This window comes from Lontra canadensis, unplaced genomic scaffold, assembly GCF_010015895.1.
Source record: "Lontra canadensis isolate GAN:19392208 unplaced genomic scaffold, GSC_riverotter_1.0 scaffold166, whole genome shotgun sequence".
Classification (NCBI taxonomy): Eukaryota; Metazoa; Chordata; class Mammalia; order Carnivora; family Mustelidae; genus Lontra; species Lontra canadensis.
In genome coordinates, this window is record NW_022631160.1 from 1,101,993 (window position 1) to 1,116,434 (window position 14,442).

General features: G+C 36.4%; 1 protein-coding gene across 5 annotated transcripts in view; it reads left to right on the forward strand.

Moving 5' to 3' along the window:
• OPHN1 (oligophrenin 1) overlaps positions 1-14,442 on the forward strand; it is a 510,840-nt gene that overhangs the window by 390,903 nt on the left and 105,495 nt on the right. For all 5 annotated transcript variants that reach the window (XM_032845576.1, XM_032845578.1, XM_032845577.1 and 2 more), the window contains one exon: positions 9,599-9,758. In XM_032845576.1, coding sequence (XP_032701467.1) covers positions 9,599-9,758 — 160 coding nt within the window. The remainder of the gene's footprint in view (positions 1-9,598; positions 9,759-14,442) is intronic.

Below are 14,442 nucleotides of genomic sequence, written 5' to 3' on the forward strand. Positions count from 1 at the left end.
TTGAGGAATGTCCACACTGTATTCCAGAGTGACTGCACCAGTTTGCATTCCCACCAACAGTGTAACAAGGTTATCCTTTCTCTGCATCCTCACCAACACTTGCTTTTCCCTGTGTTGTTAATTTTAGCCATTCTGACATGCGTGAAGTGATAACACATTCTAGTTTAGATTTGTATTGCCCTCATGCTGAGTGATATTGAACATCTTTTCATGTGTCTGTTGGCCATCCGGATGTCCTTGAAAAAATGACAATTCATGTCTTCTACCCATTTTTTAACTGGGTTATTTGGTTTTTAGGTGTGGAGTTTGATGAGTTCTTTATATATTTTAGATACTAACCATATGTCATTTGCTAATATCTTTTCCCATTCTGAAGGTTGCCTTTCAGTTGTGTTGGTTGTTTCCTTCACTGTGCAGAAGCTTTTTTTCTTGAAGTCCAGTGTTCATTTTTTCTTTTGTTTCCCTTGCCTCCAGAGTCCTACCTAATAACAAGTTGCTATGGCTGTTATAAAAGAGATTACTGCCTGTGTTCTCTTCTAGGATTTTGATGGTTTCCTGTCTCACATTTAGGTCTTTCATCCATTTAGAATTTGCCTTTGTCTATGGTAAAAGAAAGTAGTCCAGTTTCATTCTATTGCATCTTTCTGTCCACGGTTGTGCTATCCATTTCTTGAAGAGACTCTTCTTTCTCTAAGATATTCTTTCCTGCTTTGTTGAAGATTAGTTGACAATATACTTTAGGGGTCCATTTCTCGGTTCTCTTGTGTACCACTGATCTATATGTCTGTTTTTGTGCTAAAACCATACTGTCTTGATCACTACATATTTGTAATATAACTTGAAGTCCAGAATTGTGATGCCTCCAGCTTTGCTCTTTTTTTTCAAGCTTGCTTTGCTATTTGGGGCTTTTTATGGTTCCATACAAATTTTAGGATTATTTCTTCTAGCTCTGTGAAAAGTGCTGGTAGTATTTGATAGGGATTGCATTAAATGTGTAGATTGCTTTGGGTAGCATAGACATTTTAACAGTGTTTTGCTTTTCCAATCCATGAGCATGGAATGTTTTTCCATTTCTTTGTGCCATCTTCAGTTTCTTTCATAAATGTTCTATAATTTTCAGAGTATGGATTTTGTACCTCTTTGGTGAGGTTTAATCCTAAGTACTTTATGGTTTTGGGTATAATTTTAAATGGGATCAATTCTTTGATTTCTCTTTCTGCAGCTTCATTATTGGTGTATAAAATTCCAGAGATTTCTGTTCATTATTTTGTATACTGTGACCAGTTCCAGCAATTTTTTGGTGGAGACTTTCAGGTTTTCTACATAAAGTATCATCTCATCAGTGAATATTGAGAGTTTCATTTCGTCACTGCTGATTTAGGTGTAGGTTACTAAGCTTACTAGAGTCTTATTTTTGTAATAATACTTCTGTTACTTTTGAAGCAATAATGTGCACTGTAGAGATTAGAAAATACAGAAACATTTAAAAAGTAAAAGTTTTCTATTCCCAGTATCCAAAATCACTACTATTAATAATTAGCACATTTTCTTTCAGATCATTCTGTGAGTGTGTATTTCTACACACACACACACACACACACACACACACGCATTCACATTTTTTACCAAAATGAGATTATGGTGTTTTGCAGCTTATTTTTTTCAGTTCCACCTTTTCATACAATGTTAACATTTCCCTAGTTTACCGAAAAATGCCCATTATAGGTGGTGTGCCCAAACTAGTATTCAATGTAGGGTCACACACACACTATTTTTTATATTCTTTTCATTTTTCAAAAATCTAGTGCAGGACTTTTTTTTTTTTTTATGACTGGCTTGTTGATAGGACTAGATCCACCAGTTGTCCTACAGAGTCTTACTAGATTTGTCTACTTTCTTCAGTGTTATATTTTTCAGCTTGTTCCCCCATTTTCTTTATTTCTTATAAAGTGGAGATTATACTTAAAGAAAGATGAATTCAGTTTAACTATTTTTTTGGCCAGAATACATCATAAGCAATGTTGTGTCCCTTATGCTATATCGCATCTGAAGGTGCGTATTTGTTGGTCTACCTTAGTGATGTTATGATTAACCATTGCACTATTCTTCTAAACTGTCTGTGAAAGTTTGAGAGTATATATACAATATTTGTAGCCAATCCATATATCTTGACACATCTAAGCAATGGGAAGTCACTTTACCGTCAGTGATGCTAATTAACAAAGCTACTGGTGTTGATTGAAGATCCAGTTATTTGAAGCTTATAGTAACTCCTCTGCCTTCTGATTAGAGTTTTTAAAATACTGGTTAATGACTCCTAGTATATGTAAGTATGTATTTATAATTAGAATAGTATATTTATAACTATCCTAGAGTATACATGAAAGCTAACAAACATATATCAAATTTTATCAATTCTTTTTTTAAAAGATTTTATTTATTTATTTATTTATTTGACAGAGAGATCACAAGTAGGCAGAGAAGCAGGCAGAGGAGGGGGAAAGCAGGCTCCGCACTGAGCAGAAAGCCCAATGCGGGGCTTGATCCCAAGACCCTGAGATCATGACCTGAGCCAAAGGCAGAGGCTTAACCCACTGAGCCACCCAGGTGCCCCCAAATTTTATCAATTCTAAGGGAAACTTTTTTTTCAAGATGTAACCTGAATTTTGAATGCATCTTAGTATCAATGGTTTCTGAAAATTACTGTTGTCAGGCAGCAGAGCAGTTTTGGTTTAATTATCATAACCTTTATATTCATGAACTTGGTCCTAGCCATTCATATTGTAGTCATTTTGGTTAAATTTTGTTCATTGTTGGGTTTATTTTCTATTTAAAATATTTTAAAAATACTAAATAATTTGACAATAGAGTGATTTTTTTTTTATTAGTGGTCCATAAAGTGTTGGTGTGGTTACAAATGATGACATTGATGAAATTCAGGACATTTACACCGACTGCGTTGAAGCTTTTAAATGTAAATTATATTCCATTGGAGATATAAACCACATTTTCTTTATTCAGATATACAGTGGAATATTACTCAGCCATCAGAAAGGATGAATACCCACCATTTCATTAACATGGATGGAACTGGAAGGGACTACATTAAGAGAAATAAGCAGAGAAGGACAATTATCATATGGTTTCACTCATATGTGGAACATAAGGAATAGCACAGAGTAACACAGGGAAAGAGAGGGAAAACTGAAGGGGGAGAAATCAGAGAGGGAGACAAACTATGAAAGACTCTGGGCTCCAGGAACCAAACTGAGGGTTACAGAAGGGACGGGGGCAGTGGACGGATGGGGTAACTGGGTGATGGGTATTAAGGAGGGCACGTGATGTGATGAGCACTGAGTGTTATACACAACTAATGAATTATTGAACACTACATCAAAAACTAATGAACATAATAATAAAAAAGAAAAAAGTAAATTATAGATAATAAAATAAAATAAAAAAGTAAATTGGAGTTACTATAACACCAGTGGAGGAAACCAAACTTGTCTGCCCTAAGGGCACTATCCTCAAGAATGGAGACTGCTCACTTTGTGACAGACACTGACTCACTCTCCCTCTCTTAGTATCTTATCCCTTTAAAAACTTCTTATTATGCAAGATTTCAAGTATATGCAGAAATAGAAGGAACAATGTATGTACCTCTCATGTGCCTATCACCCAACCTCAATAGTTATCAACATGTGGCCAATCTTGTTTCATCAATATTTCCATTTACCCTCCCCCATATTATTTTGAAGTAAATCCAAGACATCATATTATTTTATCCATAAATATTTTAATATGTATATTGAAAAAAAGAAAATTATTTGTACACATAAACATAATTATGATGTCTAAACGTAAGTTAGTAATAATTACTTATTATCAAATATTCTGTTTAAATTTCTAAGTCTCAAACATGTCATGTGTTTTTTTTCCTTGAATCAGGATGCAAATAATATCCACACATAACATCTGTTAAAATGTTTTTTAAACCTCTTTTAATCTTTAGCAGAGGTCAGCAAATGTTTTCCATAAATGATTAGGTTGTGCATATTTTAGGCTTTGTGAGCTATGTAGACTCTGTCCCAACTATTTACTTCTACATTTGTAGTACAAAAACAGCCATTGATAATATGTGAACAAATGGGCAGAGCTATGCTCCAATAAAATTTTATTTACTAAAACAGATGGCAAGTTACATTTGGCCCAAGAGCCATAATTCAGTGAACCCTGATCTATAGCAGTAGTTTTCAAACTTTTGTGTGTATCATAAACACTTAGAGGGCTAATGAACACAGAGGCCAGGTCTTTATACGATATAGGATAGGGCCTCTATGGGATTTTTAAAAAGATTTATTTATTTATTTGAGAGAGAAAGCATGCATGCACATGAGTGAGGCAAGAGTCAGAGGGAGAGAATCTTCAAATAGACAACCCACTGAGCATGGGTCCTGTTACAGGGCTTTATCCCAGGATCCATGAGATCATGACCTGAGCTGAAACCAAGAGTCAGATCACATTCTTTTTTTTTTTAATTTGACAAACAGAGATCACAAGTAGGCAGAGAGGCAGGCAGAGACAGAGAGAGGGGGGGGAAGCAGACTCCCCGCTGAGCAGAGAGCCTGATGCAAGGCTCCATCCCAGGATCCTGGGTTGGAGGCAGAAGCTTTAACCTACTGAGCCACCCTGGCGCCCCCAAGAGAAGATTCTTTTTTTTTTTTTTTTTTTTTTAGATTTCATTTATTTATTTGACAGAGATCACAAGTAGGCAGAGAGGAGTCAGGCAGAGAGAGAGGAAGGGAAACAGACTCTCTGCTGAGCAGAGAGCCCGCTGCGGGGCTTGACCCCAGGACCCTGGGATCATGACCTGAGCTGAAGGCAGAGGATTAACCCACTGAGCCACCCAGGCGCCCCAAGAGTCAGATTTTTAACTGGCTGACCCATTCCAGGCACTACAGGGCTTCTATCTTTTTACTGTGTTCCCAATCTATAGATTTCTACATCTTTTTTTCCTTGTAGTTTATTTTTTAATGAAAACAGATCATTTGTTTTTTAATGTCTGCTATTATTGGATCAAGAGGCTTGCCCTTATCCCAGTTCTTTTTTCTTTTTTTCTTCCTTGATACAAGTTTTTTGTTTTTTTGTTTTTTGTTTTTTTTTTTTTTTTGAGCTATTTGATTTTAGGGTTTTTTTGTTTGTTTGTTTGTTATTTTGAGATATTTGCTTTTTGGTTTGTTTTGTGTTGTTTTGGCATTTTTATAGTGCTGTTGTTGGTGGTGTTTATTGTGGGAAAGACAAGCACACTTTATGTTCTTCCAACAATAGACACATAATGTATGACTCCCCCCCCATTACTTTCAAGAGAAGGACTTTCTAAGATTCATTAGATGGCAGAGCTGGAAGCGCCTTCAGATGACCTAGTAACTGTCTCATTTTACAGATGAGAGAATACATACATGGGATAAAAAAAATAAGCCAAAAATCACATAAGTGATGGAGCCAGCTTTAATGAATTGCTTCAGTTTTTATGTTTTCTGTATTTATTGAGGTATAATTGACAAATAAAAATTATATATATTTAAGATATACAACTTAATGTTTGGTTTATGTATACATTGTGAAATAATTGCCATAAGAAAGCTATTAATATATCTAATTTCATAATTTAATTTTCTTCTTTTTGTGGTGATTACACATAACATTTACCCACTTAGCAAATTATAAGTATAATACAGTATTATTAATTCTATATGCGCTGCTATATATTAGATCTCCGGAACTTAATCATCTTATTATAACTGGAACTTTGTACTTCTTGATCAACATCTTCCCATTTTCCCCTCCCTCCAGCTCCTGGCAACCACCATTCTACTCTCTGCTTCTAAGTCTGACTATTTTGGATTCCACATATAAACAAAATTGTTTAGTATTTGTTTTTTTATGTCCAGTTTATTTCATTCAACGTGTTTCTGGGTTCATCCAGATTGTAGCAAATGGCAGAATTTCCTTTTTTAAGACTGATTAACATTCTATTATATGTATATATTTATCTATTTGTCCATTGTTGAACACTTAGTTTGCTTCCATATATTGGCTAAAGTGAATAATACTGCGATGGGACTACACATATCTTTTTTGAGATAGTGCTTTCATTTTCTTTGGATTGTCTATGCAAAATGGACAAACCTTTCAGAATCCCTAATAAAAGTAGAAAGAGAGTTTCATTTGAGCCCAAGTTAGGACAGCTGACCAGGAAACATGGTCTTTACAAGGAAGGAAGTGCTCCAGAAAATGAACATTTTTTATGGGTCTCTATACTTTTTTTACGTCTTATAAAGGCTCAAAATATTATAGATTAGCACATAGGCAGGGATCACAAGTTTTTTCATATAGGAATGCAGGTGATGTTGGATTTCTGAGAGAAAAATGTCAAGAAAGAATCCTTGACACATTTTCAGTGCAGAAAGGTTTTATTAAAGCATGGAACAGGACCCATGGGTAAAATTGCTGCACTGCGATTGTGTGGAGCAATTGACTATATACATTCAAGTTGGGGGACAGAATAAGGGAGGTCAATAAAGGGATTTCCACATGTTAAAGAGAACTTAAAGGATCCTGGAGGTCTGGCTATTGTCAAGCTAAAGACCCTTTTAATCTCTAGCAAAACATCAGCACTAAAGCTGCCATGAGTTCCTTGAGGAATGTCACACTCTGCATATCTCAGGTTATTTCTCAATGGGCTGCAAGTTGTAAGTAAATTTAATTTTATCTACACTTCTTTTGCCTTTCTTCTCGTCATCATAGGGAGTAGGAACATTGACTGACATCTCAAGGACATGATGGTTTTCCTTTAGGCTGCTCATTCCCAAAGTAGGTGTACAATGAATACATGTTGAGCCATAAATCAGACTTTTGATTTAAACAATGTTTGTGTACAGTCATGCTAGCTAAAAAAGAAATCCAAAATGGCTTCCCTTGTATATCAGTCCTTGAGAGAGTTTTTCTCTCATCAAGGTATATATCCAGAAGTAGGATTGCTGGATCATAAGGTAGTTCTATTTTGTACACATTTTAGTTTATAACCTCTGATCTAAGCCCTCTAATCAAAATTATTTTTCTAAACTGGAGGCTTTTTACAGCCTCCTCTGATAGCCATTTTTTTGTTTTAAATTTTGATGTTCCAGAAGTTGTATCCATTGTTGCTAGTCCATGTGGACTAGAGAATTTAAGATCTGTTTGCTGCCAAGTCGTATCACAAACTCCTACCTAATTCACTACTAACAATGCTCTTATTTTTATTTTATTTCTCTCATTATCTCACACTTTTGAGTGTGAATTATACCTCTTAATGATAATGTATAATAAAAAGAGAGATGTCAAATCAAAAAAATCTCCCTCCAAAATAGGTTACCTTCCAAATCTTGTAAGAAGGACAAGAAGAAAAATAATGTCCTGAGTGGGATACCAAGAACCTCACTTAGAAAAATAGAATGTGGCATTAGCTTAAAGGGAACCCTGTAAGTATTTTGTTTTCTTAACAGGAATTAGATAAGCAAGCACTGAGATGCAATAGGATGACTATAAGACTTGTGACCCAACAAATATGAATTTGAATCCTTGTACCGCCATGTAGTCACAAACTGTGTGACCTTGATTAAGTGCTTTACCTTCTGTGAATGTAGCCTTCAGAGATAAAACACTCTGCCTTTTTGGAGTTGGGAGTATTAAGTGAGCTCTGTCACGTTTATCAGAAGTCCATTCCTTTCAGAATTCTCAAAAGGAGATAAGCATTCACACATGTTGGAGGCTGTTACACAAGTGTCCTTGCCTTGCTACTAGTGGTTTAGCCACTTGGTGGTGATATGGGGTAGCTTTTCCATTTTAACATCTCAAAAATATTGTCGTTAAATAATAAGGGTTAATTGTCGAAATATTTAAATTGTTAAAGGGACCCATCACCAGCCCCAAAGTAAAAATGCCTGTGAATGGTTGCTGTTCATTATCATGTGAATGGCACCCAGCCTTTGTAATTGGCTTAACAGATTTCATCAGGGTTTGTCTAAGGATTCTGTCTCAGTCAATGACCCACTTAGTAAAAAAAGCATGCCTATTGATGGGGTCAGTCTCTCAGGGGCATTTACCTGGGGAGGAGGGTTTGAAAATTAGTGTTTGAGCTGGGTTGTCTCACTGCCTCACTTCTCTGCCCCCAAACAGCTTCCTATACTTTATTTGCTGCCTCTAGTACTATTTGAATGAGCAGTAGAGGCACTCAGTTCCATTAAAAATAATTAACTGATACCTGCTTTGTATGAGTCACATGCACTTGCACTTGAAAGTTTACCACCTGGTAAGGGAGGCAGGTAAGAAACAGAAAATTGTAATGTATTTGCTTGCTAATGGTGTCAGTCAAGAAGAGGACAATAGGCTGTGATAGCCCTGAAGGAGATGTCACCTAAAGGATAAATAGACATTATTTAGATCCAGAAGGAAGAGGACATTCTAAGAAGGAGTGGCATGAAACAACATGGTATAGCCAGAAAACCTAATCTAAGCTGTATAGTGTATCGAGAGTGTCAGAGGTCAGCAGTCCTCAGATGGAGACTCCTAGAGAGGTAATAATAATAGTAGATATTTCTAATGCAATATTTCCAGGATACCATTCTAAAGCAATTTACTCTATGTAACAGCCCTCTGAGGTGGATACTATTTTTGCATGCGGAAAAACTGAAGTCCAGAGAAGTTAGGTCACTAATACTGTTGCAAAATTGAGTGGTACTGTTAGGATTCAAACCTAGGTCAGATTCAGAGTCCAACCTGTACACTGGGGTTAGAAAATAGGCTATAAATTGCAACTTTGAAGAGAGTCGGCCCTATCCTATAAGTGCTACAAAGCCCCTACAGAGAATTTTAGTAAGGAGAGTGATTAGGGATCAGAATATTGGTGATTGCAGCCTCTACTCTGATGAGACTGACTGACTGTGATTTCAAGGAAATCCCTTTTCTTCTTTGGACCTCTGGGTTTTTTGTTTGTTTGTTTTGTTTTTGTTTTGAGGGGTGTGTGTGTGTGTGTGTGTGTGTGTGTGTGATTTCATCTGTAAATTGAGGATGGTGATGATAAAGGGCTAATTTTAAAGATCCCTTCCAGCTCTTTGAGTTTTTTTACTTTCAAACAAGGGGTGGGGGAGGGTCTAGATTCCTGACTGGAGTCAGACTGGTTAAGCTGGTAGGTACTTCTCTAAATGTTTTGTTCTTTTTTATGCATCCTTTATACATGCTATATTTGTTGCCTAGAATGTTGTCTTGCTTCTTTCCTGTCTTTCTAAATAACTTTCTAACTATAGCTGCCTACCCTCCTTCTCTTAACTCCTACAATGCTGCTAAGTTAGCTATGTCTCACTTAGGTACCTAATAATATACTATCTTTTATTCTATGCTACTTGTTTTCTTTGTAGTATTTTCTTCTCGTATATATTTTGGACTCACCTTTTTTCCTACTTTTTAGTTTCTCTTTCCTCCTATATCATCTAACAGAGTCTTGGTTACAAGGAGTTCTTGGAGAAAATTTTGTTAATCATTTTTTTTTCTCTTTTGGCAGTGTATGTGAGCACAGCAAAGAGAATCTTATGACCCCCTCCAACATGGGTGTTATCTTTGGGCCCACTCTGATGAGAGCTCAGGAGGACACTGTTGCTGCCATGATGAACATCAAATTCCAGAACATTGTGGTGGAAATTCTAATCGAGCACTTCATCAAGGTATGTATTCCCTGTTCTCACCATCACTTCTCCAAGCATGTGAAACTTTCCCCTAACCACCTTTTAGAGTTGTGTCTCCCTCCCTTGCTCAAGTTGGTAATGGAAGGAAATTCCAATATGGCACAACGGCATTTAATAGCATTTCTGACACTGTGAAATTCATTTAGCAAATATTGCTCAATTCTGTAACTATTTTATTATCAGACACCAGGCTAAATGGTATAGAAGAAGAAAAAAAAATCATTGTTCCTGCCTTTACAGAGTTAACAGGTTAATATGAAGATAGCCATATATACAAATGAAGATGATAGATATAAAAGTGTTGCATGTACAATGAAACCATAAAGATAGAAATACCTATTCTTTTTAAACTTCATCTCATTTCATAAACAAAAATAACATGGTATATTTTATATGGTATATAAAATACAAGGTACTATACATTATAATTAGGTCAAATGAAAAAGAAAAATTAAGTATAGAGACAGAAAATGAATCCAATAATGAGTCTAGACAAGAAATAATCATTGACAAGTCCTGTGCACTTGCTACAGATGGCCCTTCATCTGGCTCTAAGCTTTCTAGCAGCCAGTACTATCCTAGGAAGGTATAATTCAATAAAAACTTTTCTGCAGGGGGAGGAGTCTAATGACACAGTCTAAACCCAAGCTCTGCCACTTACCACCTATATTTGGTGGGATACAGGTTAGGTTTCTAAGACTCTACATACAAACACAGTGGCTCCAACAAAAGAAACATTTATTACTTGATTAGGGAATAGTCCAGTAAGGTATTCCAGTGCTGGTATGGTGACTTGACAGGGGGCAAGAACCCAGTTTACTTCTTTCTTGTTGTTCTGCCATCTCTAAGGTACTGCTTCATCTGCATGACCAAATAAATACCTTCTATATTATATCAGTTGAGAAGGATGAAAGAAAGTCAAATGAAGGATATAACACTTTCCTTTAAGGCCAGGACCTAGAAATCACGTATATCACTTTTATGTAAATAAATGGTATGTAAATACCATTCCAGAATAATCCAGTGGTCACATCTGGTGGTTGAGTTAAGGAGGTATAGTTTTCATTTGGGGCCCTCGAGTGACCAGATAAGTCTTTAGTTCTTTTTCTAAAAGAAAATAAGATAATATATATTGGATTACAACTGGCATTCTCTGCTATATTATCTGTGTAACATCAAACAGCTTCTCTGATAGTCATTTTTTTAGCTGAAATGTGAAGATGATAATAAACCTGTACTATATGAAAGTCACATGTCCAAGGCTACTTAGCTAGTAAGAGAGACAGGGTTTAAATCCAAGTAGCCTGGCTCAGAGTTGAAGTACTTAATCACTATGAAGTGCTGCCTGATCAATCATTTTTGAATGGTGATATTATTGGGCATAGAGGACAATTTGGGATTATCAAGGATGGGTACTTGCAGAGAAGTACGACTTATGTAAGTACTAAATGTGGAAATAAAGGAAAATAGGGAAAGGAAGTTTCAAGGAGATGACCCAGCATGAACAAAGGCCAAAGACCTTAAACTTCAAGAAATTTGGTATTGTTGGAACATGAAATAAAAATAGCAGTGGCCAGAGATGTGATTGGAGGCAAACAGGGCCAGGTCCTAAAAGGACCTTGTCTTGTCTAGTTGAAGAGTTTGGAATGTTTGTCATTTTTCCTACAGGCTTGGGAAAGCATTGCTTAAAGGTAGAATAGTATGATGGATAGACTTACATTCAGGAGACGTTTTCTTGTCTGTAGTGTGAAGGATAGATTACAGAGAGAGAGGGTAGTGCCATTGTCAGATCAATAAATAACTGTAGTCTGAGTCAGGGTGGTGGGAAGAGGAACAGGTATGGAAAAGCATAGGACTTAGTGATTAGAAGTGGAAAATGCGGGAGTGGAAGATGTCTGAACTCTGGATTTCTGACTTGGCTGACTAGATGGATGGGGCTGTCTTTCATAAATATAAGAAATACAGAATGGGAAAGTTTGGGGGAAGATGGAAAAAAAACCTCGATTTGCTGCAAGTTGGAAGTCAGATTCCTGAAGGATATTGAGAAAGCAGTATCTAGGAAGTAGCTGGAATAAAGTAAGGAATAGCAAAGTTTACTCAAAGAAAATATTTATGGTAAGTATTTTAGGCTGTGCAGGTCACAGAAATCTTTCACAACTATTCAATTCCACCTTTATACTGGAAAAGCAGCCATAGACAACATATAAACAAATGAATATTCCAATAGAACTCTGTTTATAAAATAGGGAGCAGGCTTATGGGCTGTAATTTCTTGACTCTTGGTCTAAAGCCCAAATTTCATTTATTGATTAATTACTTGAGTAATATTCATTCAACCAATATGTATTGAGTACCCACTATTTGCCAGGTACTATTTTAGGCCCTGGAGATACAGCCCTTTACATTCATCTTTAGAATTTACATTCTAAAGGAAGTAGAAAAACAATATGCAAAATAAGTAAAATACATAGTATGTTAGATGGTAATGAACATTAAGAAGAAAAATAAAGCAGAGAAGAGGAATAGGAAATGTTGGAAAGTGGTTTTGCAATTTTAAAATACAATAAGGCCTCACTAAAAGGACAAATTTTGAGCAGAGATCCATAGGAAATAAAGGAGTGATTTTTTTTTTTCAGGTAATCTGAGGGAAAAGCATTCTAGGCTGAGATAATGGTAAGCACAATATCCCTGAAGCAGAAGTGTGCCTATCATGTTCAAAGTGCAAAAATCTTTTTTAGCTAAAAAAGCTAAAAATGATTCAACAAACAAACAAAAAAGAAATATAAGAAGATGGATTCAGAAAGAAAATAGAGAAAGCTGAGTAAATTCTATAGGTCCTTAGAATCCATTGGAAGGACTTTGATTTTACTGTATCTGAGTAAGATAAAAGGGAGGTTTTTAAGAGAAATAACACAATTTGATTTATGTTTAACAGGACTATTCTGGATGCTGTGTGGAAATAAGGGTAGAAGGAAGGAAACTAATTAGGAAGCTGTTTTAACAGTGCAATCAGAAAATGGTTGTACTTTAGATGAGGATAGTAATAGTGGAGATGGTAAGAAGTGGTCAAATTCTAAATGTATTTTGAAGTCAGAGCCAACAGGATTTGCTGACAAATCACATGTGGAATATAGAAGAGAGGAGTCATGGGTAACTTCCAGGTTTTTAATCTGAGCAATTGGAAGGATGAAGTTGCCATTTACTGATATATATAAGAATGAAGGAGGACAGATTTGAAAGGGAAAAAAAAAAGCATGAGTTCAGCCTGTGCAACATCTAAGGTCAGAGAAGAAAACAGGAATAGAGAAATATAGTTGGCCTTTAACAGCATAGAGATGGTGTTTAAGACATATGAATGAATATTTTTGCCTAACGAATACTTGTGTGAGAGAATAAATGTTAAACCAAGAATTGAAAACTAAGAAGTGCCAATGTTTGAAGGGCCAGTGGAAGAGATTACAAAACAGATTGAGAAGGATTGGTCAATGACGGAACTAGGAGATAGGGGAGCCACAGACCCTGGAAATGAGAGAGTCTTAGGAAGGAAAGAGAGGACAGAAGTTTCTATTTCTCAAGACATATCATGTCAGACAAGCACTGAAAAGTACCTACCGCTCTAAATGTTGGTGATTTTTTAAAAATATAAGCAATATATGTACATGGCAAAAATCACAAACCATAAAGAATAGAACACATTTCTATCCTTTACCTATGCTCAACTCCTAATTCCAATCTTCATTTCAATAATTTCTTGTCACTTTGGTGAAGGAAAAAAGTACATATATACACATATACATGCACTAAAATATTTGACGTATTTTATATGCATATATTATTCTTCTACTTAGTACAGCTAAAATCTCTGGGCATTATATATAAAAATAACACAAGAAGACTCAAAAATATGGAAGAAAGAAGGTGAACCAGACGGGCTAGGGACCTTAGGACCTGAGGAGTGACATGACCACAACTTACCTGGATTTTGTCTTTGCCTCATCTCCCAGATTGGGTAGTGTAGAAGCTGACTACCTGAGAACACCAATAGGTGCAGTCAAAAAAGGTATCAACAAAAGCCTACTCTCTTTAGACAAAGGACCTGGAAAGGAACAGCCCTAAAACACAGAAAAAATTTAGATAATAACCTCTCTACTCCAACAAGATAGCACAGAAGAAAAATGCAGCCCTACCTCCACCCCTTCCAGCAAATGCTGAGTGGAGAATCTAGATTTCTACCTTTTCTAGGCTGTAACAATCACCTGAGCCTTTCTCCCCTGATTCCATGCAGGCCAAGTGGGGACCCAGACTTTCCTCCTTACCTGGTGGTAATGAGACACCATCCTCCACTTTCAATGGTATTGGTGGAGACTACATGAAGCACCTGGACACCCATGCCTATTTGGCATCGGAGTAACATCAGAGGAGGCTTGGTAGAAATACAGGACTTTAACCACCACTCAGTGGTAATAAGGTTAGCACACTATGCTTTCAGTGGAGAAGAGACCATATGGGGAGCAGTAATGAGATACCCCTCCTCCTCCAGCCAGAGTGGTATCAGCAGAGGTGTAGTGAGAAGTCTGAACACCTACACCTGCCTAGCAATAACAAGAAGTTCTTACCTTCCACTGAGATGTCAATGGAAGACAAGTGGAAAACCTGGACTTTC